Source organism: Pseudophryne corroboree, chromosome 10, assembly GCF_028390025.1.
Source record: "Pseudophryne corroboree isolate aPseCor3 chromosome 10, aPseCor3.hap2, whole genome shotgun sequence".
Lineage (NCBI taxonomy): Eukaryota > Metazoa > Chordata > Amphibia > Anura > Myobatrachidae > Pseudophryne > Pseudophryne corroboree.
The window spans coordinates 202,631,351-202,655,528 of record NC_086453.1 but is presented as its reverse complement, the minus strand read 5'-3'; the positions used below and the strand labels follow the sequence as shown (position 1 = coordinate 202,655,528).

Sequence of the window (24,178 nt, the reverse complement as noted above, 5' to 3'; positions counted from 1 at the left end):
CTGTCGGCTGTGCGGCAGACGTGATACGTCTGTGAACGACGGAGTTCACAGACGTATCGGCCGTACACACTGGCCGACGGTCCCGCGATATATCGGCCGTTCAAGAGAACGGCCGATATATCGTCCAGTGTGTACGGGCCTTAAGTTAATAAGCATGGTAATGTCTGCAGGATTGTGGAAGGATGGAGACACAAGAACCATCTCCGCTTAAAGTGTGGGTTTGCCATTTGCAACATGTTATTAAATATGAATAATACAGTGTTTAAGGTTAAAAAATGCCATTAAAAAAATGCAAAACAGAAATATTTTCTAAGAAACAGAAGCACACAGTCATCTTAAAAAAAAAAATCTATTTCAAAAAGGAAATTTTCCAAAGGAGATTACATTGCTTATAGGAATTACAAATTGCTAACGATGGCCCTAAAAACATCACCATAAACCCCCAAAACATTTCTTCCAAATGTAACATCAATTCATATAACAGAAAGACACAGTAAGTAGTATAAACATGTAGATGTGATATAGAGTAAGTATGTCAGGAAACCAGTACAGGATTCCCATGCGTTCCAACTGATTGTGGACTCAGAGTCTGATACAAAAAGATTTAAAAAGTTTTCAGAAGATTCACAACATCCAGCTGCAACTAAATAGTATTTTCATAAAATATATATATATATATATATATATATACACACACACACTGCAAACAAAAATAAGCAGCTCAGACCTCAGGTCAACCGTATGTGACTTGATTTAAACCACGTCTCCTATCTATATAACCAGAGGGCATTACACTGCTCTGTGTGGCCTATACCATAATAAATTATCAAAAGAAAAAAACATAACACCTTCACTGTTTGGGGGGTAAAAAATAAAATCAGTCCAAAACAAATTCACTTACAAAATTACATTTACACAAAGCAAAACATATACATATATATGTAATTTCCAATACTGGAAGGAGGAAAAGTGCACAAGTATATAGTTTTTTTTTGTTCTTTACATAAAATGTACAGTTTTTATCGAGAAAATATTAACCCTTCCACTACGGTAGTGAAACGGGGCGACTTGTGTCATGGCAGGGTACACTGAAGGCTGAAGCTAGTTTGAAACCGTAGTATATACGTCATAAGTCACTATTTCTGACCTACCGCAAGGTTGTCTGATAAAGGGTAGACTATAAACGCCTAGTACGAAATCCTGAGGAGGACTGAAAGTAGTAAGATGGTCATAAGATTGGACCTCCAATATAGATAGCACCTTTTTGTCCATACAAAGTGAGTCCTGCTGGTTGGTAGTTAGTATAAGAAGCCACTGGCTTCTGTCTGGCAGTGCATTCTGTTGATGCCATACAGGCCGAGGAACGTCAAAATCTCTAAATTCATTTATTCTGGCTATAATAAACCACCCCCTTTCTGACATAAACCATTATTAACTTTCTCAAAGCATTTTACAATGGTCATTATAATCTGGAACTCATTAACCATGTTATAGGCCTTTGGAGACTAATATAAATATGGCTGCCGTTCCCACTTATTTATTTGGTGATTGTATGATTAGAAATTTATTGCATGTTCTCTAGTGAGCAATACAATTAGATTAGCAATAATTCAGGATGGATTTTTTTCTGTGCTTCTCTGAGAGGGTGTTACTAAACGTCCGTCACCCAAAAAGACAGTATACAAGTAATGTGGACCTAAGGTGCATATTATTTATCCAGGGATTAAAAAAAAACCTTGAGAGGTCATGTGGCTAATATAATGGTACAGCTTAATGGCAGTTTGTAAGCGGACCTTTCCAAACTCAGACAAGAGTGATGAATTAACATGCCATGGAACGGATGAATAAAAGATTCTGCCGGCAATGTCAGCAGGTGCAAATGAGTTCATTAAAAGACAAGATCAGGTCTTGGTGAAGATTAATACCCATATATTTAACAGTCCTCTCTATATCCCTGATGTCCTGATCTCTTCATACAATGGAATTGCATAGCACTAGAGATGACATAGGGATGCACTTGGGAAGCCTGCAGAAATTAATCCTCAACTGTACCCAAAGAGTATCCTCAGCAACCTCCCCCTTTCTACTACTGAAGGACTGAGATAATCCTGCGTGAGGGCAGAGGCCCCGACAGACTGTATGTTAGGGCACAGATACAGAAGACAAAATAAGCCTTTGTAAATTCAGTTAGTGCACTTAATCCCATATGGAGGGCAGACATAAAGGACAATGGACATTTAACCTCTTCATTGCTGGTGCGGAATAATGTATGCTTTGCTTTTACATGAGAAAAAAAAATAATAGGAAAGACAGAGACTGAATGCACAGGAAAGAGAAGTAGACATGCAGCCAAACAGAGGGTGGAATTCAATTATAACACACTATTGAATAGCTGCGGGAATGAGTGTCTGGAGCTTCAAGTAGCAGCGCTGTAAACTGGCGACTTCAAGATTTCCGCACGCACTCTGCTGAGGTGCGAGTAGAAATCTGACAAAACTAGTGCATTGATGGGAGTTTCAGGCTCACCGACCGCGCTAACACCATGTCTTCAGCACTCAAGGCAGAGAATGCCACTTACTGAACGCGCTAACAGCATGGCTCCGACACTTAAGGCAGAGAATGCTGTTTACCACGGCTAAACTGCATTCTTTAGGCGCAGTACCCTTCCGAGCTATTCAATATCGCATTTAACTGAATTCCCCCTAGAAGGAGAAAGATAGGGAGAGACACACCCAAACTATTACATATAGAGGGCACATAGCTGGTGGGAGATAGACGTACAAAAAGAAACTGAAAGACTCAGACATGGAATTTGATAAGATGCCAGCGAGAGACAAAAAAAAAAAAAACAGTAATTACATGTGCTCTAAATTATACGATGGAATTTGTAGGACATTTATCAAAGCTGTTTATCCAGAACAGGAAGAGCTATGCCCAATAACGGACACTGATCTTTAAAGAAATAGACTTGTTGCTGATAACGGACATCACATTTTCATGTATGTCTCGCCGAGTATCCTCTGTTCTCAGGCAGTGAAGAGGTTAAAGCAAAAGCACACCCGAGCAAGGGTAGGGGGCAGATGAAGGGACGTGTATTTTTCACACTAACAATAAGCACCAGGAAACAGACAAAATAGGAAAAGTGCTTCAAATGTGGGCATCTACGGATATCCCATGCAGCATTACAGCAATAGCCCAGGAACCCTCCACTATCTAAGTCTGACTTCCAAACCCCACCCCTCAGTCACTGAAATGCATGTAGCTACAACAAAGCCAACCACCCTAATGCATCGAGAGAAGAAACCTAAAATAAGATAGGCAGCTGACACAAACAAGGTCCCTGAATGTATAAGTACCTTTCACTGGCTCATCTGGGTCACTTCAACTTCACCCTAAATAAATATATAGTCAGGCACTAAAGAGGCAGAAGAACCACAAGTCTCCCGCTGACTCCGTCTTCCCAGTGTCTGCTCTGATATTGATAAAGTAAAAGCCTAAAAGAATCACAGTTTGTAAAAGTGCTAAACAGTACATAAAATATTAAAACATCTTTCCTTTTGCTCTTGGCAGTGATGAGGAAGAAAAAAATTGTAATATTGGTCCAGACCCTTCCAAAAACTTTTGGTTTAGTTGTGCCCCTGGTCATTCTTCCCTCCCCTGGTGCCAGAAGATAAACCCCATGCAGGTTTCAAAAAAAAAAAAAAAAAAAAAAAAAAAAGGATGCCAAGAGCAGCTAGTGGAAAAAGTTCAAAAAAGTAGGGATCAGCTGCGCCTCCTTGAGGGCCTTAGTCTGACTAACACTCATCTATATTAAGGCAGATGAATTCCTGGATGCATTTCCTGTACTGCTGCTCTGTTGGACTGTTGCTGGGATATTGACCTGGTTGTCCGAATGGCCCTTCTGCTTCTCTCATCTCTTCGTTCATCCGAGCAAGTCGTAACCTGTAGGGACAAGCAAAGACAATTGAGCTTTTACTATGCATAATGGCCTCCAAAAAAAGCCTTACAAAAAAAATAGGATTTTAATACCTACTGGTAAATCCTTTTCTCGTAGTCCATAAGGGATATTGAGGGAGTCTAGTACGATATGGTATAGACTGGGTCCAAAGGAGCCAGTGCACTTTAAATTTCTTCAACTGGGTGTGCTGGCTCCTCCCCTTTATGCCCCCTCCATCAGGCAGTTATAGGTAAAAACGTGCCTGAAGGAGAAAGGACATATATGAGAGAAGGAACAAGATAACAAAGGGTGGTGAGATTTACACACCAGCACACCACTAACATATAACAACCAGCAACGGCTGGTAACAACAACAGCAACAGCTGAACAGGTAACCATATAACAAGAACCTGCAGAAAAGTCAACGCACTGAGGCAGATGCCCAATATCCCTTATGGACTACGAGAAAACGATTTACCGGTGGGTATTAAAACCCTATTTTCTCTAGCATCCATAAGGGATATTGCGGGAATCTAGTACGATGGGGACGTCCCAAAGCTTCCAGAACATGCGGGAACATGCGGAGACTGCTGCAGCACCGCCTGCCCAAACTGCGTATCCTCTTTGGCCAGGGTACCAAACTTGTAGAACTTAACAAAAAAAGTGTTCTTGCCGACCAGGTAGCAGCTGGGCATAGTTGTAAGGCCGAGACTCCACAGGCAGCCGCCCAGGAAGAACCCACTGATCTTGTAGAGTGGGCCTTCAGGGTCTTAGGAACAGGTAAGGCTGCCGACACATAGGCCTGCTGAATAGTAGGCCTAATACAACGAGCAATGGACTGCTCTGAAGCAGGGCAACCCTTTTTCTGCGCATCATAGAGCACGAAAAAGGAATCCGTTTTCCGAACCCGAGCTGTGCGCTTGACATAGATTTTCAAGGCACGCACAGCTTCCAATGCCTCCGGAGGAGCTGAAGCGTCAGAACTGGACGGAATCACAATAGGCTGATTCAGGTGAAATACGGAGATAACCTTCGGCAGGAACAGCTGTCTAGTCTGGAGCTCCGCTCTGTCCTCGTAAAAGACCAAGTACGGACTTTTACACGATAAGGCCCCCAATTCCGAGACACGTCGAGCAGAAGCCAGGGCCAGTAACATCACCGTCTTCCACGTGAGGTACTTGTCTTCTACCGTCATCAGAGGTTCAAACCAGGAGGACTGTAGAGATTTCAACACAACATCCAAATCTCAGGGTGCCGTAGGCGGCACAAAGGGAGGTTGTATGTGGAGTACTCCTTGCAAGAAGGTTTGAACTTCTGGCAACACCGCCAATTTCCTCTGGAAGAAAATGGAGAGAGCTGAAATCTGGACCTTAACGGAACCCAGATGTAAGCCCTTATCCACACCAGCCTGTAGGAAACGTCCCAAGTGGAACTCCGCAGGCGGATACGTGCGTTCCTCGCACCAGGAGACATATCTTCTCCAGATACGATGAAAGTGTTTTGATGTCACAGGTTTCCTGGCCTGTTCCATGGTTGCAATAACCATCTTGGAAAGGCCCTTGCGGGCTAGGATGTTCCTCTCAACCGCCATGCCATCAAACAAAGCCGCCGTAAGTCCGGGTAGACGAACAGTGCTTGTTGAAGATCTCTTCTGAGTGGTAGAGGCCAAGGGTCTTTGACGGACATGTCCAGAAGATCTGCATACCACGCCTTCAGAGGTCGATCCGGGGCAATTAGAATTGCCTGGACACCTTGATTCCTGATTCGCTTTAGCACCCTTAGGAGCAATGGGATCAGAGGAAACAGGTAGACCAGCCGGTACGGCCAAGGCGACGCCAGTGCATCCACTGCCCTCATCTGAGGGCAATACCAGGGAAGTTTCCTTTTGAGACAAGAAGCCATCATGTCTATTTGTCACAACCCCACCGGTCGATGATCTGCTGGAACACCAGATGGTGCAGCCCCCACTCTCCCAGGTGGAGATCATGACGACTCAGGAAGTCCGCCTCCCAGTTGTCCATATTCAGAATGAAGATTGTTGACAAGGCTCTTGCGTTTCTTTCCGCCCAGAGGAGTATCTTTGACAACCCCCGCATGCAGGCTCTGCTTTTTGTCCCTCCTTGTCGATTGACATATGCCACCGCTGTGGCGTTGTCCGACTGTACCTGGATCGCGTGATCCTTGAGCATAGGAGAGGCTTCAAGTAGAACATTGTAGATAGCCCGAAGTTCCAGAATGTTGAGTGGAAGGAGGCTTTCGTGGGCTGACAACCTGCCCCGGAACTGCGCCCCTTGGGTGACAGCTCCCCATCTTCTCAGACTCGCATCCGTTGTGAGGAGGGGCCAATCCTGAATCCCGAAACTCCTGCCCTCCAGGAGATTGGAGGACTGTAGCCACCACAGGAGAGAAATACTGGCCTGAGGTGACAGCTGAATCACCCGGTGCATCTGGAGATGCGATCCGGACCACTTGCTCAGGAGATCCAACTGAAACGTTCTGGCATGGAACCTCCCATACTGGATCGCCTCGTATGAGGCAACCATCTTTCCTAACAATCTTATGCAGAGATCAACGGACACTCGAGTAGGTTGGACCACCATGTAGACCATCTCCTGAAGTGTTTTCGCCTTGTACTCTAGCAGAAATACCTTCTGGACCACAGTCTCCAGCAACATCCCCAAGAACAGGAGCCTCTGAGTTGACTGCAGGTGGGACTTCAGTAAGTTGAGGATCCACCCATGGTCGGACAGAACATGAATGGTGCGGTCGATATGGAACAACAAAAGCTCCCTGGATCTTGCCTTGATCAGAAGATCGTCCAGATAAGGGACCACACTGACCCCCTGGACCCGGAGTTGAAGCATCATCTCCGCCATCACCTTCGTGAATACCCTCGGGGCTGTGGACAGGCCGAAGGGCAGTGCCTGGAAGTGGAAGTGATCGTCCAGCAGGGCAAACCGCAAGTACGCCTGATGAGGCGGCCAAATTGGAATATGGAGATAGGCATCCTTGATATCCAAGGAGACCATAAATTCCTGTTTTTGTAGGCCCGCAATCACTGCTCGCAGGGATTCCATTTTGAACTTGAACACCCTCAAAGGTTTCAAGGATTTCAGATTCAGAATGGGTCTGACCGAACCATCCGGCTTCGGCACCACAAACAGGTTTGCGTAAAACCCCTTGCCACGTTGCAGTAGTGGGGCTGGAACAATGATGTGGGACTGGACCAACTTTCGGATAGCCTGTTGCAACGTAACTTGCATATCCTCCAAAGCTGGTAAGCTTGATTTGAAAAATCGTTGAGGGGGGAGTACTGTCGAACTCCAGCTTGTAGCCCTGAGAAACGAGCTCTCTGACCCAGGTATCCTGGTAGGAAGTCTCCCAGACGCGGCTGAACCGACACAGTCGAGCTCCCACCTTGAGATCCCCTCGGGGTGGGTGCGCATCGTCATGCTGAGGCCTTAGTGGAAGCAGAACTGGTGGATTGTTCCTGAGCAAGAATTTGAGAGGAAAAACAAGAGGAAATCTGCACTGTTGACGCACTGAACAGAATGAATTAATCATAAAATATAACCTTTATTAAGTATGTATTAAATTAATTTTAATACATACTTAATAAAGGTTATACTTTATGATTAATTCATTCTGTTCAGTGCGTCAACAGTGCAGATTTCCTCTTGTTTTTCCTCTCAAATTCTTGTTCATATACACTGTAGTTGACAGCACCCCCTTATACAATAACATTGTTAACTATTTGGGAAAAGGGGTTTCCATCAAGTGGGTATATATTGATGAATTACATATACCCATGATATTTTAGTACTATAAGAGTGTGCAGATACCAAGTTTGTGTGGATTGTTCCTGAGAACTGGTGCTTGCAGTTTATCTGGACTTACCTCTGGTGCCTCTAGCCGCATTAGAGGCACCTCTGGCCTTCGATCGAAATCTGTGAGACCGAAAGGACTGGACAGACGGCCCCAGGTAGGAACGACTCGCCTGCGGGGCTTCAGAGGATAGAAACGCGGATTTCCCGGCCGTAACGTTGGAAATCCAGGTATCTAATTCAACCTCAAAGAGCCATTCCCCAGAAAAGGGGAGGGATTCCACACTATGTTTGGATTCCGCGTTCGCAATTCACTGACACAACCACAAGGTCCTGCGTGCCGACACTGCCATGGCAGATGTCAGAGCATTAATATTCCCCATCTCCTTGAGGGAATCACAGAGGACACGGGTAGTGTCCTGAATGTGCTTCAGGAGGGTTACCATAGTAACCAAGGGCATATCTCCCGAGAGGCCACCCCTGAATTTGAGTGGCCCAGGAATGAATAGCATGGGTCATCCAGCAACCCGCAATGACCGGTCGTTGCGATACACCGGCTGCTGTGTATATAGACTTTAGAGTAGTCTCTATCTTCCTATCTCCAGGATCCTTCATGGTAAAGGAGCCAGGGGCAGGCAGCGCCACCTATTTAGACAGGCGAGAGACCGAGACATCCACCCCAGGGGGTTCCTCCCAAAATTTCTTAACTTCAGGAGTAAATGGGAAAGTGTGCAAAACTTTTTGGACACTTGGAATTTTTTGTCTGGATTTTTCCAGGCCTGTTTGAATAAGTCATCTAACTCTGTAGAATCAGGGAAAGTGACATTAGACTTGTTTTGTACAAAGAAAAACGACTGCTGTGACGCTGCGTCCTCTAGAGGGAACTGTAACACATCCCTTATAGCCAAAATGAGGGGTTCAATACCCTGAGCAGCATCGGGATCCCCACTAACGGGAACCAGATCATCCCCATCATCCTGTACATCATCATCTGTATCAGATAGTATAGCAGATAAACCATGCTTCTGCGGACCTGCATGGAGGGGGGGGGGGGGGGGATATCAGACATCATAGTCTTAAGATGCCCTAACCAGTGGGGCTCTGGACCCTCACCCCCAGCCCCTTCACTGATTTGTGAAGATTGACTACATTGTTCACAGGAAACAGTGTCCGTAGAATCTAGTGTGACATACACTGCACAGTTTGTGTTTACCCATATTTTACAGTAAGCACAATAACATACACACAGATATTAATGCACGCCTGCCCTACTGTATGTGAGGGGAGACAGAGAGAGGACACCAGCACACCGTGAGCTGCACAGCCCTAGTGAGGCTGTCAGCTTCTTAAAACACAGTAAACACTAACAAATTCAGTCCTAATAGGAGTCAGATAGTGTACACAAGCAGCTCTTCCCCTTTGCTATACCTAGTACCAGATATCCAGCGTGGCTGAGGAGTCAGGAAGCGCTGTGTGTGCTGTATATGGCTGCAGTAAGCAGAGAAAGGCGCCAAAACAGCTCAGGTCCCGCTCTGAGGTAACTCTGCCTCCTCCAATGACGCCGGAGCTACAATACATATTATACAGGAAAAAGTCTCCGTTTAAGCTTAAAACATCACACAAGTGCTATTTAAGCCATGTTGTGCCAGTTCAACACGGGAAAACTTAGTCCCCCCCCCGGGAGGGTCCCGTACGCCATGACCATGGTTTTTTCTAAACTGCTTGTGAGAGGGGGCATAGAGGGGAGGAGCCAGCACACCCAGTTGAAGAAATTTAAAGTGCACTGGCTCCTTTGGACCCAGTCTATACCCCACCGTACTAGATTTCCCTAATATCCCTTATGGATGCTAGAGAAAAAGGAAGTGTTAAAGCATACTGATGCTACCTTCTTTCTGTAACACTCAAGCATTTCAGGTGAGATCTGTGTACTAAATGGAAAGGGTCGATGGAACAGTTCCTGCTCCCATCCTACCAAGTCTTAGACTTTTACATGACGCATAAGTTGTCAATGTCTAGAAGTTACTTTAATGGTATTAGAGCACACTACATGTCCAAAATTATGTGAATACTTGTACATCATACCCATTAGTGTTTGTTAAACATCTCACTACAAAATCATGGTAATTAATCATCTGGGGAGGCTTTCACTAAATTCTGGAAGACAGTTAGTTGTGGGATTCCCAACCATTCAGCCACAAGAGCAGCTTGGGAAATAAAACCTGGCTCACAAATGGCATTCTAATTTATCCCAAAGCTGTACAGTGGGGTTGAAGATGGGGCTGTGTGTAGGCCAGGGAAGGTCTTTCACAGGAAACTCTGCAAACCACTTTTGATGGACCTTCCTTTGTGCATGAGGCCATTGCCACGTTGAATCAGGGCAGGGCCTTTGAAAACAATTGAAACAAAGTTGGAAGCACACAGTTCTCTCGAATGTTATTTTGTACTTTACAATTAAGATTTCGCTTCACTGGAACTTAGGGGCCTAGGACAAACCATGAAAAGCAAATGTCCATTATTTATCCGCCTCCAAACTTTACAGCTGGCAATATGCATTTGGGCAGCAAGTATTTTCCTAGAATCGGCCAAACCCAGATTAATCTGTGAAACTGCCAATTTCAGAGAACGTTACCCACTGCTTCAAAGTCCAATGGCGCTGTGCATTACACCACTCTAGCCTATATTTTGCGATCTGGGGCTTCTGTGCAACTGCTTGGCCATGGAAACCAAGTCCATTAAACGCCTGACAAAAAGTTCTTGTCGTGATGCTGCTTCCAGGAGAAGTTTGGAACTGGCAGTGAATACTGCTACTGTGGTCAAGCGATTTTTACAAGTTTCAGCACTTGGCAGTGCCGTTCTAAGCTTGTGTGGTCTATCCCTTTGCAGCTCAGCTGTTACTGCTCCTAGACGTTTACACTTCACAGTAGCAGCACTTACTGGTCATCAAGGCAATTCTAGCAGGACAAACATTTGGCAAGAGTGTCACATTGCAGGTCACTGAGCTCTACAGTATGACTCATTCTACTGCTAATGGAGACTGCATCGCAGTATGCTTGATTTTACATACCTGTTAATATTGAGTGTGTATGAAATGGGCAAGCACACTAAATAGAAAAAAGTCCACATATTTTTGGCCATGCAGTGTATACAGACATCCAGGGAATAGTTGCCACCTTTTGCCAAGGGTCCAATAGTATTACTTACATGTTCACAAAAACTGGTTATGTAGTAGGGAAAACAGTAGTGGCAGTAGAGACTAGACTTTATAAATCTACAGTTGTGTCCTGTGTATATACTGTTTATAATGATTAATTATTGTCTGTGCCCCTCATCAGCCCAACCACACCTGCATCTCATTTTATACTACTATCGCCACTTGTCAAAGGTGGTCATTCCGAGTTGGTTGTTCGCTCGCTAGCTGCTTTTAGCAGCATTGCACACGCTAGGCCGCCGCCCTCTGGGAGTGTATCTTAGCTTAGCAGAAGTGCGAATGAAAAATTAGCAGAACTGCTACTAAAAATTTTCAAGCAGTTTCTGAGTAGCTCCAGACCTACTCCTAGATTGCGATCAGCTCAGTCCGTTTAGTTTCTGGTTTGACGTCACAAACACAACCTGCGTTCGGTCAGCCACTCCCCCGTTTCTCCAGACACTCCCCCGTTTTTGCCTGACACGCCTGAGTTTTTTAGCACACTCCTGGAAAACGCTCAGTTACCACCCAGAAACGCCCCTTTCCTGTCAATCATTCACCGATCAGCAGTGCGACTGAAAAGCGGCGCACGAACAACAGCAAAACTGCTAAGTTTTTAGTTAAATAACTAAGCGCATGCGCCCTGCGCACCATGCGCATTTAGCAACAAATCGCAGCATAGCGAAAATCGGCAACGAGCGAACAACTCGGAATGACCACCAATGTTTGTTTGGTTAGACAATGCTCCTTCACCTGGTCATCACCCCACCTGCTTTCATGACATAGCATATGTGCTATAATCACATCTATTTCCAAACAAATACAAGTTAACTGGAAAAGCATAAAGCAAAAGGGATAGAGACAGCGCATGAAGTTACTCTCCCAATACGTAGTAATACATTGTATTAATGCAAAGAGATGATTTATGCCCAGTATCAGGGTCTACAAATAGCAAATTCTACAGAAATGACCACTGGGACAAAGAGTAATAGAACTCACAAAGTGACAATGTCTGCATTAGCTGCCTGGACGGAAATACTGAGGGGATCTTGTCCATCTTCATCCACTGCATGTTGATTTGCTCCTCGCTTTAGGAATAGACAGACCTGGCTGAATAGAAATAGAAAGTGCATTAGAGCCCAGCAGACATATAAATCTATCATACCAGTTATACCCCTTTCAGATCGCCTTAAGCGGGTCGCACCCAGAAGCCTGACACGGGAGCCTCCATGGTGCGAAACTCCTCAGGCCCCCAGCCGCCGCTGTCTGCAACCCAACATATTGCATAATCTAGAATGACTGTACTATATGTGATGTGGTACATGATTTTAGAAACATTTTTTTTTTTTGACAAGCTGAAGTGTGAATATGTTACACGGTAGTGTCCTATAAGCTCTAATCTCTACTTGTTACATTAATATACAGTAATATGTGTGTATGTGTGTGTCTAGGCTTGGAGCACGTTCATTTTATCAATCTTTATCTCCTATTAGTCTATATACAGATGTGTCCTAATACAGTACATCTAGCCTCAATACGCCACCAGGAGACTGTGCTGATTCATTTGATATGTGACACTTGTCTGTATACAAAGCACAACAGAACTTGGCATGGAAAATAGACTCAGCGGCACAAAGATATACAAGTGTTGCATATCAAATTAATCAGCACAGTCTCCTGGTGTTTACTAGGTGCATCGTGTTGTGACTGAGATGCTTTTTTGCCAAAAAAGATGCCAGACGTTAGCAGAGTCCCACGAGACCTGGAGCATCGATAGAGGCTGTATGGAGCGACTGCAGCGATGATGTATGAGGATACATCTGTATACCATGTGTAGCCAATTACAATGAACACAACAGCACTAAGTATATCAGGAGAGGCGTGCTCTGACAATGTAGGAGGCCTACTTGTGTTATTATGATAGTGAGAACAAAGCTTGATGTGACATACACCGAATAATTCCTCCTTGTCATATGTTCTATACTGTTTGTACCTACCCAGTGTGACCCAGATATGTTGCATGATGTATAGGCGCCCGTCCTCTCATGTCAGTCTGGTTCACATCTGCCCCATTCTGCAGCAGGAACTCGCAGGCTATCAATGAGCCCTAAAGAAAAGGCAATATGATCAACAACACAGAAAACCCTGCATTTAAGGCATCCACCTCCTATAATGTTCAGCAAGAGTCACTGGTGAAAATGAAACCAGTCAGTTGTATATTTGTTGAGGAAGCATGTCCATTGTCACCTCCTATGACCAATCCTTCTTCCTTATGTACACTGAGCATGCATAATATTAGAGTAGTACAAATTTGTAGCACCATATAAAAAACGGCTGTTACTTTAATAATAATAATAATAATAATACTAATAATAATAATAGTGTTGTTTGATAGAATGTCACTTTAATACTTTGAACAAGTTAAGAGTGTTCTCTGATTATGTAATTTATCTAAACAACTCACGCTATCAGGGGAATTCAATTAGCCCCCGACCCCCCCCCGTTTGTATCTGGCCAAAAAAGAAAAAAGTTTTTACGCCCAAACAGACATGATGCGGGATAAATTCACAGACTTGCTGTATGTGTTTTCGCAATCTTGGCTGTGAAAACAGGTCAGTTATTATAATTTTTTTCCCCCTGCCTCCGAGCAGGTACAAAAAAAATCCCTGATACTGCTGGCTTTTGGGGCTAATTAAATAGTCCCCAGGGGACAAATTAGCAGCGGTAATTTACCACGGCTAACTGAATTCCCCTCAAGTTTCTGCCTATGAACTGTATCCCAGTTTCAAATATATTGTCCAATTTATTACAGACTGTAGGTGATCTTTTTCTATATAGTTCATAATGTAATTAAAAACTGTAGTTAAAACTCATATTAAAAGGCATTTCTTGTTTTGGACAGCCACCTCCTCTTTATGTCCTGCCCCAAGCATGTAATGATTAGGTGGAGGTCTCTTGACTTGAAGAAACCCTAAACTGGAAAGGGAAATCTACATTTTTATGCACAGCGTGCAAACGTAATGTGTCCTCAGGTAACATGAATAAAATGATAAACATTTGTCTGGTCTCTTGTACAATGTCGCCAATCCTCCAGCACTCAGTGGTTTTGATGATAATTTTAGTAATGATTGCAGTCCCAAATTAAACTATTATTTAAAATGAATGCTATTGATTCTCACCCCTATTACAGCCTGGATCAGTGGGGTCTTGCTCTCATCCTCATCATTCACCCAATTGACATTGGCCCCATTGGCAAGTGCTTCAGCCATAATAGGCAGGTTCCTGGCACAAGATGCCTTGTACATCAACAATCCAGGGTGAAGTTCCCGCAGGTCCTCCGGGTCTGAAGGCTCCTGCTCAGTCTCCACTTCACCACTAGATTCTTCTGAAACCTCGCACTCTGGACCAAGATAGAGACAGGGAAGTTCCTTTGTTAAAGAACTCATATTGGGCTGGTTCATATTTAAACAGATGGTTCTTTCTGCTGTACACAGCAAAACCAAATAAAATGTACAGAAATGTGAATAAGCTCTTGACGTTAGAGGGGACTGACCAAGTATTAAAAATATACAACTTTTATTTTCAACTATATGAGCACTTCTATGTGAAGTATCTAGCTAATCTTAAGACCAGAAAACTACTTAACTGAATAAACCATTGTTTTTGATTGTTGGCTTCTTATGGGAAGGCCAACTTATCACATTTACAACTTCGTCAGATCAATGGCAGATAGGAACAGTTAAGGAGACAGATCGTCACATGAACAGACCTCCAATTATTTATAGAAGAAACACGGAAGGGGGGGGGGGGGTCTAACTTGTAGCTGAAGTAATGGTTTCATATAAACATACAGGTACGCCTGGTTTTTGAGATGATGCATTCTGACAGGAGTATTTTGGGCAATAATCAAGGCGTCTGAGGGGATACATGTACCCACCTTCCTCTGTAACACTGTCCACAACAGAGCCAAATACTAAGACATCATTACTGCCATCAGTGCTGCCTCCCAGGCCACTGTCACTGCTCAGACCTGCAGGGCCAACAAGAAACATACCAAAGTAAAGCAAACTGTACACAATTCTAGGTCTCTTTGTGAGAGGGAATCAGGAGAACAATTCACCTCTGCATCAAATCATTTAGGAGGCACAGGAACTAATGCCAGCACAAATGGTGTGATTAGATAGTGAAAGAGGGGCATGGATGAACGGAGGGAGAGAGGGGGGAGAGAGGTAGGGAGGAGGGGTAGAAAGAGAGAGAGAGAGAGAGAGAGAGAGAGACAATATACAGAATAATAATGGAGGGAGGGAGGGATAATATACAGAAGATAATGGGTGAGCTCTGTGATTTCATCTTTGCATTGCATCTCCCACAAACTGTAATTAGGCATGAACAGAGCATTTACACAAGCTTAAATTAATGTAGAATATAAGGGAATTACAATATCTGTGAGCACATTGACAACAAAAGTGTGTTGAATAGAAGTCACAAGATTATTTTACACAAGCCATTCAATTGCTATAGGTACAAAATAAACATTGCTCCAGATCCATATTGCAATGTCAATACATTTATATCTTTAGTGACTTGGCTTGAAAATCCAATAAAAATAAACAAATTAAATGCTGTTGACATGCCCCGAGTTTGTCATTTATGATATGGACTATGGTGTGTGTTATGTAGATCATGTATGCCTCACACCTTCAACAAGGTGCAAAATGGTCGACTATAAAGGATTCGGCCATATTGGACCCCCGTGGAACTCCAATGTGGGACCCTCATGCCATTTATCCTATAGTGTATGTAAATGTATGACTTTCTCTTGCCGCTGACCTTACCTCCATCCGGAAGGAACGGCATAGCGCTCCCACCGGGCTCAGCGCCACTGCCAGTCCACGGTGCAGCTGGCAGGGGGTGCTGCGCAGGAAGCTGGTTGGCACCTAAGAGAAAGGTGAGGGCATAATCAATTAAATAAAACAATCTTGTGTCTTACAATAAATAAATAGTATGATGATGGAACTAATCATGCAATTGCCAAATGAGGTGAAATAATTGTTTTTCAAACATACTGACCACACAAAAAACTAATTCGACAGTAGGTATATTATGCTACACACAATTAGATCAGCTAAATAAGCCTATAAAGGCATTTAAATTAATTATTATAGTGCTTTTAAGATACAGCTATCATAGATGGTCAAAGATATTTGCTCTAATGGCAATTGTCTGATCACGACAGAAGAGAAAAACAATAATAATTTGTTTGTGGATAGTTCACAACGATAGGCAATCAAGTTGCCTGCTGCCGGGACCCCACCAGAATACCAACACCTGGTCAAATATTTCAACTGACGCCTGTAATCCCCACTTGGATGGTGGTCCACGCAACCACCCAAGGGGGAATATAAAGCGGTGCGAGCGCACAAGCCCGCAAGGGGACACGCTGTGCTCGCCACCGGTATTCTGGCTGTCAGGATCCCGGCATAGGTCTCCTGACCGATGGGATCCCGACAGCCGGGATATCATACTGAATCCTTCAGTACAGGCAGTAACATGCTTAACTCCACTGTCTTACTATTTTGTGATTAAATGTACTAGGTCCCGATTTGGCAAAAGTGACAATTTTGGGGGGATTTTGCTGCTTTAAATCCAGCTGCAAATTGACAAAAAAAAAAGTCAGCATTTCTGCCAAATTGGGACTTACTATAATTGGCCCTAACTTATTGTACTACCTCGCCCTTGTAAATCATAATTCTTCTGCCACTACTTTCACTGTATGCTCTCTCAGCCCTTGAGGTGCATTTTATAGCAGCAGAAAACAGTATATCAACAAATCTAACTCTCTCTGCACATGTTATATCTGCCTCCCCCTGCAGTGCACATAGTTTTGCCCATTAGCTAACAAATTTGTTGCTGGGATCAGATCTGAATTAGGCCCATAGTCTTAGCCAGTGACCGCCAACCAGTAGCTCGCAGTGCGCACGGGCTTGAGCAGTCACTGGCACTGCTCCCTTCATTTCTAATATTGAGCCGGCCGTCAGCAAATCAGAGCTTGCGGACCGGCAGCAGTGGCTCCTGAATGGCTGCTGGATTGCAAGCCTTGATTGGCTCACGAGCCAGCGCCATATTTCAAATGGCTGCCTGAGAGTGTCACCGCTCACCGGACTTTCACTGAGGGCCAGGAGAGAGGCATGCTGCGCTACCCTCCCCTCCCGTTCCCTCAGACAGAAGCAGCAGCAGAAGTAGTCAGAAACGAAGAGCACTAATAGGGCCATTATATCTGGCACTGTTGGGGGCATTATATCTGGCACTGCTGGGAGCATTACACGCATCTATTACTGCTAGGGGTATTGCGTCTATCTGGCACTGCTGGGGGCATTGCGTCTATCTGGCACTGCTGGGGGCATTGCGTCTATCTGGCACTGCTGGGGGCATTGCATCTATCTGGCACTGCTGGGGGCATTGCATCTATCTGGCACTATACTGGGGCATTATGTGTAACTGGCACTATACGGAGGCATTACGTATATCTGGCACTATACTGGGACATTACGTCTATAAGGCACTATGTGTAACTGGCACTATACTGGATGCATTACGTGTATCTGGCACTATACTGGGGGCATTACGTTTAAGAAGCATTACTGTGGCATTATGTGTAACTAATATATAGTTGCAAGGTCACACTCACTTGTGTGCGCAAGGAAGGGGTGCTTCAAGAAATCTTGATCAGGGTTCTAGTAAGCCAGGAGCTGGGCTTGGGCATTATGTATGGCATTACTACTGTGGGTATTATATGCACACCTTCCGCAAAGCAGGACCCGTACACAGGGATTACCTGCCCTATCTATAAGCAAGCAAGATGCAGCAGCAGAAGGAACATTCGCTTATTAGCCAGTTTTTATTTTCCAAAAATGTAAGTGGCTCTTTCAGAGGTTTCATTTTTCTCAAGTAGCTCACACCCCAATAAAGGTTGGAGACCACTGGTCTTCGCTATATAAACATGTTTGGTACTGGTGTTGGAGCAATGCTCAGAAACCAGCTATAGCAATTGAATAATGCTGACAAAGTTACCAAATATAACATTTTATTCTATAGATTATCTTGTGATACGACTAATAATGTGTGGTGTAAAATGCTCTCCTTCGGCCAGGAAAGGAAGTAATGCAGACTAAATTGAAAATAAAGACATCAAAGTTTATCACTTAGCCTTAATCCCATACTCCACTATAACATGGCAAAATATTAATTTAATGACCTCTAGGAGAGAATTTCACGCCTCATATATTCTTGTGAATTGGTAAATGGAGGTGAAATAGTAGATGTGAAGAACCATGGTAGATACTTACTGCGTGGCCCGGAGCCTGTGTCAAAGTAAGAAAAGAGGGAGTCCAACTCGTCTGGGCAGAACAGGGAATCTCGGCGAAACTTGCGCTCAAATTTGGCAGCTGGGAAAGGATGGGAACACAAATTATTGGATACATGCATACAAGTGCACAATATAAATGCCTTACAAAAGTACAGTCATATAACAAAGACAGTTATAATGCATTTATTTTGTTATCTGTAGAAAATGTAACAGATATTTCAAATACTGGGGCAGATGTATTAACCTGGAGAAGGCATAAGGAAGTGATAAACCAGTGATATGTGTAAGGTGATAAAGGCACCAGCCAATCAGCTCCAATATGTAAATTAACAGTTAGGATCTGATTGGCTGCTGCCTTTATCACCTTGCACATATCACTGGTTTATCACTTCCTTATGCCTTCTCCAGGTTAATACATATGCCCCAATGTTTCGTTATTTGATGAGAAAGGGATTGTATTTTATTTTGACTGACTTGACTATTTTATTTATTTATGTTTGCATTATCCATAGAAATGGACAGCTTCAACAACAAACTTAATTTTTTAGTGACTGCACCCATAAGAACTGTTCTTACAGGTGAAGCTGTAAGGTGAAATGTAAGTCTCTGTAAGGTGAAATGTACAGGTCTCTATAGCTGCTTTTCGCGGCAATATAACATTGATTAATGCTACAATATATTATATTTCATCGGAAGGGCAGCACAATAATATCAGCGTGGTAAGCATCATATTGCATTCCCAGGCCCAGTGTTTGTATGCAAGGACGGAAATGGGCATGCAGAGTGTAATTGAAACCTTTTTAGTTTCACTACTAGAAGTAGATTAAAGAAAAGTTTTTATTTGTTTTTTTTGTAAGTATATCAATGCATAAAACATATAGGGCCGAATGTAATGCCGCACGAGTTCAGCGGCAGTGCAGGATGCCGGCCGAACTCAGGGATTTTTTTAAAGGGGCAATCACTTACAAGGCATAGTTTTGCTTTGTAAGTGACTGCCCCTTTTAAAAAAAAAATCCGCAAACGTTGTAAGTGATAATGGTGTTATCAACAGAAGTTACCCTTTTCATATTGGGGAACTCCCATTGGGTGACAGAAGAAAATCGCATTGGATCACAATAATAGAAAATGTTCTCATTTGATAAAAAAATTAAATAAAAATAACACCACAAAAAACACATCAGAAGTTCCCAATGGATAACAAAGAGAAGAATTTCCCATTGGCTGACAGAACAAAAGAATTTCCCATTCGATTACAAAGACAGAAGAATTTCCTTTTCAATTCCAGTAAAGTGAAGAGATTTTATTTGATATCATCGTGGGGAACAATCATTTGCAGCGAGAAATGACTCCAATCAAACTTTATTTCAAACTACCTGTCTGTTTGGAATATATATGGTTTGCCGGCTGTCATGATCCCGACCACCAGTATGACGGCAGCGGGGCGAGCGCTAGAAAGACACTTGCGGGCACGGTGGCTCACTGCGCTCGCCACAGGTTATATTCTCCTTCTATGGGTGTCGTGGACACCCACAGAGGAAGAGAAGCCTGTGGAGACAGTATTCCGTCAGCGACATTTTACTGTCTTTTGGAATTCCGGCGTCGGCATTGTGACCGCCGAGATCCTGACAGTCGATCTCGTGACTGCCTCCCGTCTGTTTAACAGTATGTGAGTATGCTTGAACTGCATTGTCTCATGCTACACAACCAGCCTGATACACATCTTTATTGGACTTGTAAACAATAAAACTTTATGGCAGCTCACCTCAGTACAATGCTCTTTATAGGTTTACATTAAATATGTGTATACTTAGAGGGCTGGTTACATCTGCTGCAAGCTGGTGGTCTAACAATAGATAAAACGTTGCTTTATCTCATTAATCTTTTTTAATGATAGATTCCCTTTCATGTTCAGGCTCACTGATTTAGAAGGGTTTGTCAGATAAGCTACATCATTTTATGTTACATGGTTTGTTATTGGGATTTTGTTTTGTATTCCAAGCTACAGATGTGTCCTCACGCATCTTTGCTGAAATGAGAAGCATGGCGTGGCGTTTCTGCAATGCACGCACTGCCACACTTCCTTTGTCTGCTGTTAATCACACGCACCCGCGAACACTGCTGCAAAGGCTACCATACAACAATGAGCCATACACACCCGCTGAGTCGCCCTCCAAGTCTATGGCAGCGGGAGCGTCCTCTTTCTGCTGCCTGCGTCCATTTACCAGGTGTGTGTATTTAGCCGCGGCCATTATTTATAAGGACACATCTGTACAAGCAAGAATAGGAAATATAGCCCTTGTACTAAGGATTGGTAAATAGATGGTAATACCTGAGGAGAGCATGGCTGGAGACGTGTTTCCTCCATCGTGTCTGTACTTCCTCCGCGCAGACGGTGCTCTGACAGAACTATTGTTTCGCTGACACTTCTTCACGCTCCATCTCTGAGATTTCCTATCATTTTCTACCTCTACACTGCCCAACCTCTTCAAGAACTTCTTCTCCACATACTTTGCTTTTATCCAGATCTCCTTGTTCTGTCTAAATAAACACTTTGCTTTAATCAATTATAATAATGCATTACTTTCTAGAAAACAGAAATAATCTCAGTCATTAAAACAATAACAAAGCATTAATGGCTATGCTCATGATTATAAATAAGAATTTACTTACCGATAATTCTATTTCTCGGAGTCCGTAGTGGATGCTGGGGTTCCTGAAAGGACCATGGGGAATAGCGGCTCCGCAGGAGACAGGGCACAAAAGTAAAGCTTTCCAATCAGGTGGTGTGCACTGGCTCCTCCCCCTATGACCCTCCTCCAAGCCAGTTAGGTACTGTGCCCGGACGAGCGTACACAATAAGGGAGGAATTTTGAATCCCGGGTAAGACTCATACCAGCCACACCAATCACACCGTACAACTTGTGATCAAACCCAGTTAACAGTATGATAACAGAGGAGCCTCTGAAAGATGGCTTCCTAACAATAACCCGAATTAGTTAACAATAACTATGTACAATTATTGCAGATAATCCGCACTTGGGATGGGCGCCCAGCATCCACTACGGACTCCGAGAAATAGAATTATCGGTAAGTAAATTCTTATTTTCTCTATCGTCCTAGTGGATGCTGGGGTTCCTGAAAGGACCATGGGGATTATACCAAAGCTCCCAAACGGGCGGGAGAGTGCGGATGACTCTGCAGCACCGAATGAGAGAACTCCAGGTCCTCCTTAGCCAGAGTATCAAATTTGTAAAATTTTACAAACGTGTTCTCCCCTGACCACGTAGCTGCTCGGCAAAGTTGTAATGCCGAGACCCCTCGGGCAGCCGCCCAAGATGAGCCCACCTTCCTTGTGGAGTGGGCCTTTACAGATTTAGGCTGTGGCAGGCCTGCCACAGAATGTGCAAGTTGGATTGTGCTACAGATCCAACGAGCAATCGTCTGCTTAGACGCAGGAGCACCCATCTTGTTGGGTGCATACAATATAAACAACGAGTCAGATTTTCTGACTCCAGCTGTCCTTGCAATATATATTTTTAATGCTCTGACAACGTCCAGTAACTTGGAGTCCTCCAAGTCACTAGTAGCCGCAGGCACTACAATAGGCTGGTTCAGATGAAATGCTGACACCACCTTAGGGAGAAAATGCGGACGAGTCCGCAGTTCTGCCCTGTCCGAATGGAAAATCAGATATGGGCTTTTGTAAGATAAAGCTGCCAGTTCTGACACTCTCCTGGCCGAAGCCAGGGCTAGTAACATGGTCACTTTCCATGTGAGATATTTTAAATCCACCTTTTTTAGTGGTTCAAACCAATGAGATTTTAGAAATTCCAAAACCACATTGAGATCCCACGGTGCCACTGGAGGCACCACAGGAGGCTGTATATGCAGCACTCCCTTAACAAAAGTCTGGACTTCAGGAACTGAAGCCAATTCTTTTTGAAAGAAAATCGACAGGGCCGAAATTTGAACCTTAATAGATCCCAATTTGAGACCCATAGACAATCCTGATTGCAGGAAATGTAGGAATCGACCCAGTTGAAATTCCTCCGTCGGAGCACTCCGATCCTCGCACCACGCAACATATCTTCGCCAAATGCGGTGATAGTGTTGCACGGTTACTTCCTTCCTTGCTTTAATCAAAGTAGGAATGACTTCTTCCGGCATGCCTTTTTCCTTTAGGATCCGGCGTTCAACCGCCATGCCGTCAAACGCAGCCGCGGTAAGTCTTGAAACAGACAGGGACCCTGCTGAAGCAAGTCCCTCCTTAGAGGTAGAGGCCACGGATCTTCCGTGATCATCTCTTGAAGTTCCGGGTACCAAGTCCTTCTTGGCCAATCCGGAACCACTAGTATCGTTCTTACGCCTCTTTGCCGTATAATTCTCAATACTTTTGGTATGAGAGGCAGAGGAGGAAACACATACACCGACTGGTACACCCAAGGCGTTACCAGCGCGTCCACAGCTATTGCCTGCGGATCTCTTGACCTGGCGCAATACCTGTCCAGTTTTTTGTTGAGGCGAGACGCCATCATGTCCACCATTGGTCTTTCCCAACGGGTTACCAGCATGTGGAAGACTTCCGGATGAAGTCCCCACTCTCCCGGGTGAAGGTCGTGTCTGCTGAGGAAGTCTGCTTCCCAGTTGTCCACTCCCGGGATGAACACTGCTGACAGTGCTATCACATGATTCTCTGCCCAGCGAAGAATCCTTGCAGCTTCTGCCATTGCACTCCTGCTTCTTGTGCCGCCCTGTCTGTTCACATGGGCGACTGCCGTGATGTTGTCCGACTGGATCAACACCGGTTTTCCTTGAAGCAGAGGTTCTGCCTGGCTTAGAGCATTGTAGATTGCTCTTAGTTCCAGAATGTTTATGTGAAGAGACGTTTCCAGGCTCGTCCACACTCCCTGGAAGTTTCTTCCTTGTGTGACTGCTCCCCAGCCTCTCAGGCTGGCGTCCGTGGTCACCAGGATCCAATCCTGTATGCCGAATCTGCGGCCCTCCAATAGATGAGCACTCTGCAACCACCACAGAAGAGATACCCTCGTCCTTGGAGACAGGGTTATCCGCTGGTGCATCTGAAGATGCGACCCTGACCATTTGTCTAACAGATCCCTCTGGAAAATTCGTGCATGGAATCTGCCGAATGGAATTGCTTCGTAAGAAGCCACCATTTTTCCCAGGACTCTTGTGCATTGATGTACAGACACCTTTCCTGGTTTTAGGAGGTTCCTGACAAGCTCGGACAACTCCTTGGCTTTTTCCTCCGGGAGAAAAACCTTTTTCTGAACCGTGTCCAGAATCATCCCTAGGAACAGCAGACGAGTTGTCGGCATTAACTGGGATTTTGGAATATTCAGAATCCAGCCGTGCTGTTTTAGCACTTCTTGAGACAGTGCTAATCCCCTCTCTAGCTGTTCTCTGGACCTTGCCCTTATTAGGAGATCGTCCAAGTATGGGATAATTAATACGCCTTTTCTTCGAAGAAGAATCATCATCTCGGCCATTACCTTTGTAAAGACCCGAGGTGCCGTGGACAATCCGAACGGCAGCGTCTGAAACTGATAGTGACAGTTTTGTACAACGAACCTGAGGTACCCCTGGTGTGAGGGGTAAATTGGAACGTGGAGGTACGCATCCTTGATGTCCAAGGACACCATAAAGTCCCCTTCTTCCAGGTTCGCTATCACTGCTCTGAGTGACTCCATTTTGAACTTGAACTTCTTTATGTACAGGTTCAAGGACTTCAGATTTAGAATAGGTCTTACCGAGCCGTCCGGCTTCGGTACCACAAATAGAGTGGAATAATACCCCTTTCCCTGTTGTAGAAGAGGTACCTTGACTATCACCTGCTGAGAGTACAGCTT

The 24,178-nt window shown here is 44.3% G+C and overlaps 1 protein-coding gene across 1 annotated transcript in view; it reads right to left on the bottom strand.

The window, feature by feature from the left end:
• Positions 1-335: 335 nt before the first annotated feature.
• The window catches only part of ACAP3 (ArfGAP with coiled-coil, ankyrin repeat and PH domains 3), a 400,069-nt gene continuing 376,226 nt past the window's right edge, over positions 336-24,178 (bottom strand). Inside the window, exons 18-24 of the mRNA XM_063943035.1 lie at positions 20,641-20,849; positions 18,292-18,390; positions 14,883-14,975; positions 14,125-14,345; positions 12,943-13,052; positions 11,945-12,055; positions 336-3,942 (exon numbers count right to left, since the gene is read on the bottom strand). Of these exons, the coding sequence (XP_063799105.1) occupies positions 3,795-3,942; positions 11,945-12,055; positions 12,943-13,052; positions 14,125-14,345; positions 14,883-14,975; positions 18,292-18,390; positions 20,641-20,849 (991 nt within the window). The 3' untranslated portion in view covers positions 336-3,794. The remainder of the gene's footprint in view (positions 3,943-11,944; positions 12,056-12,942; positions 13,053-14,124; positions 14,346-14,882; positions 14,976-18,291; positions 18,391-20,640; positions 20,850-24,178) is intronic.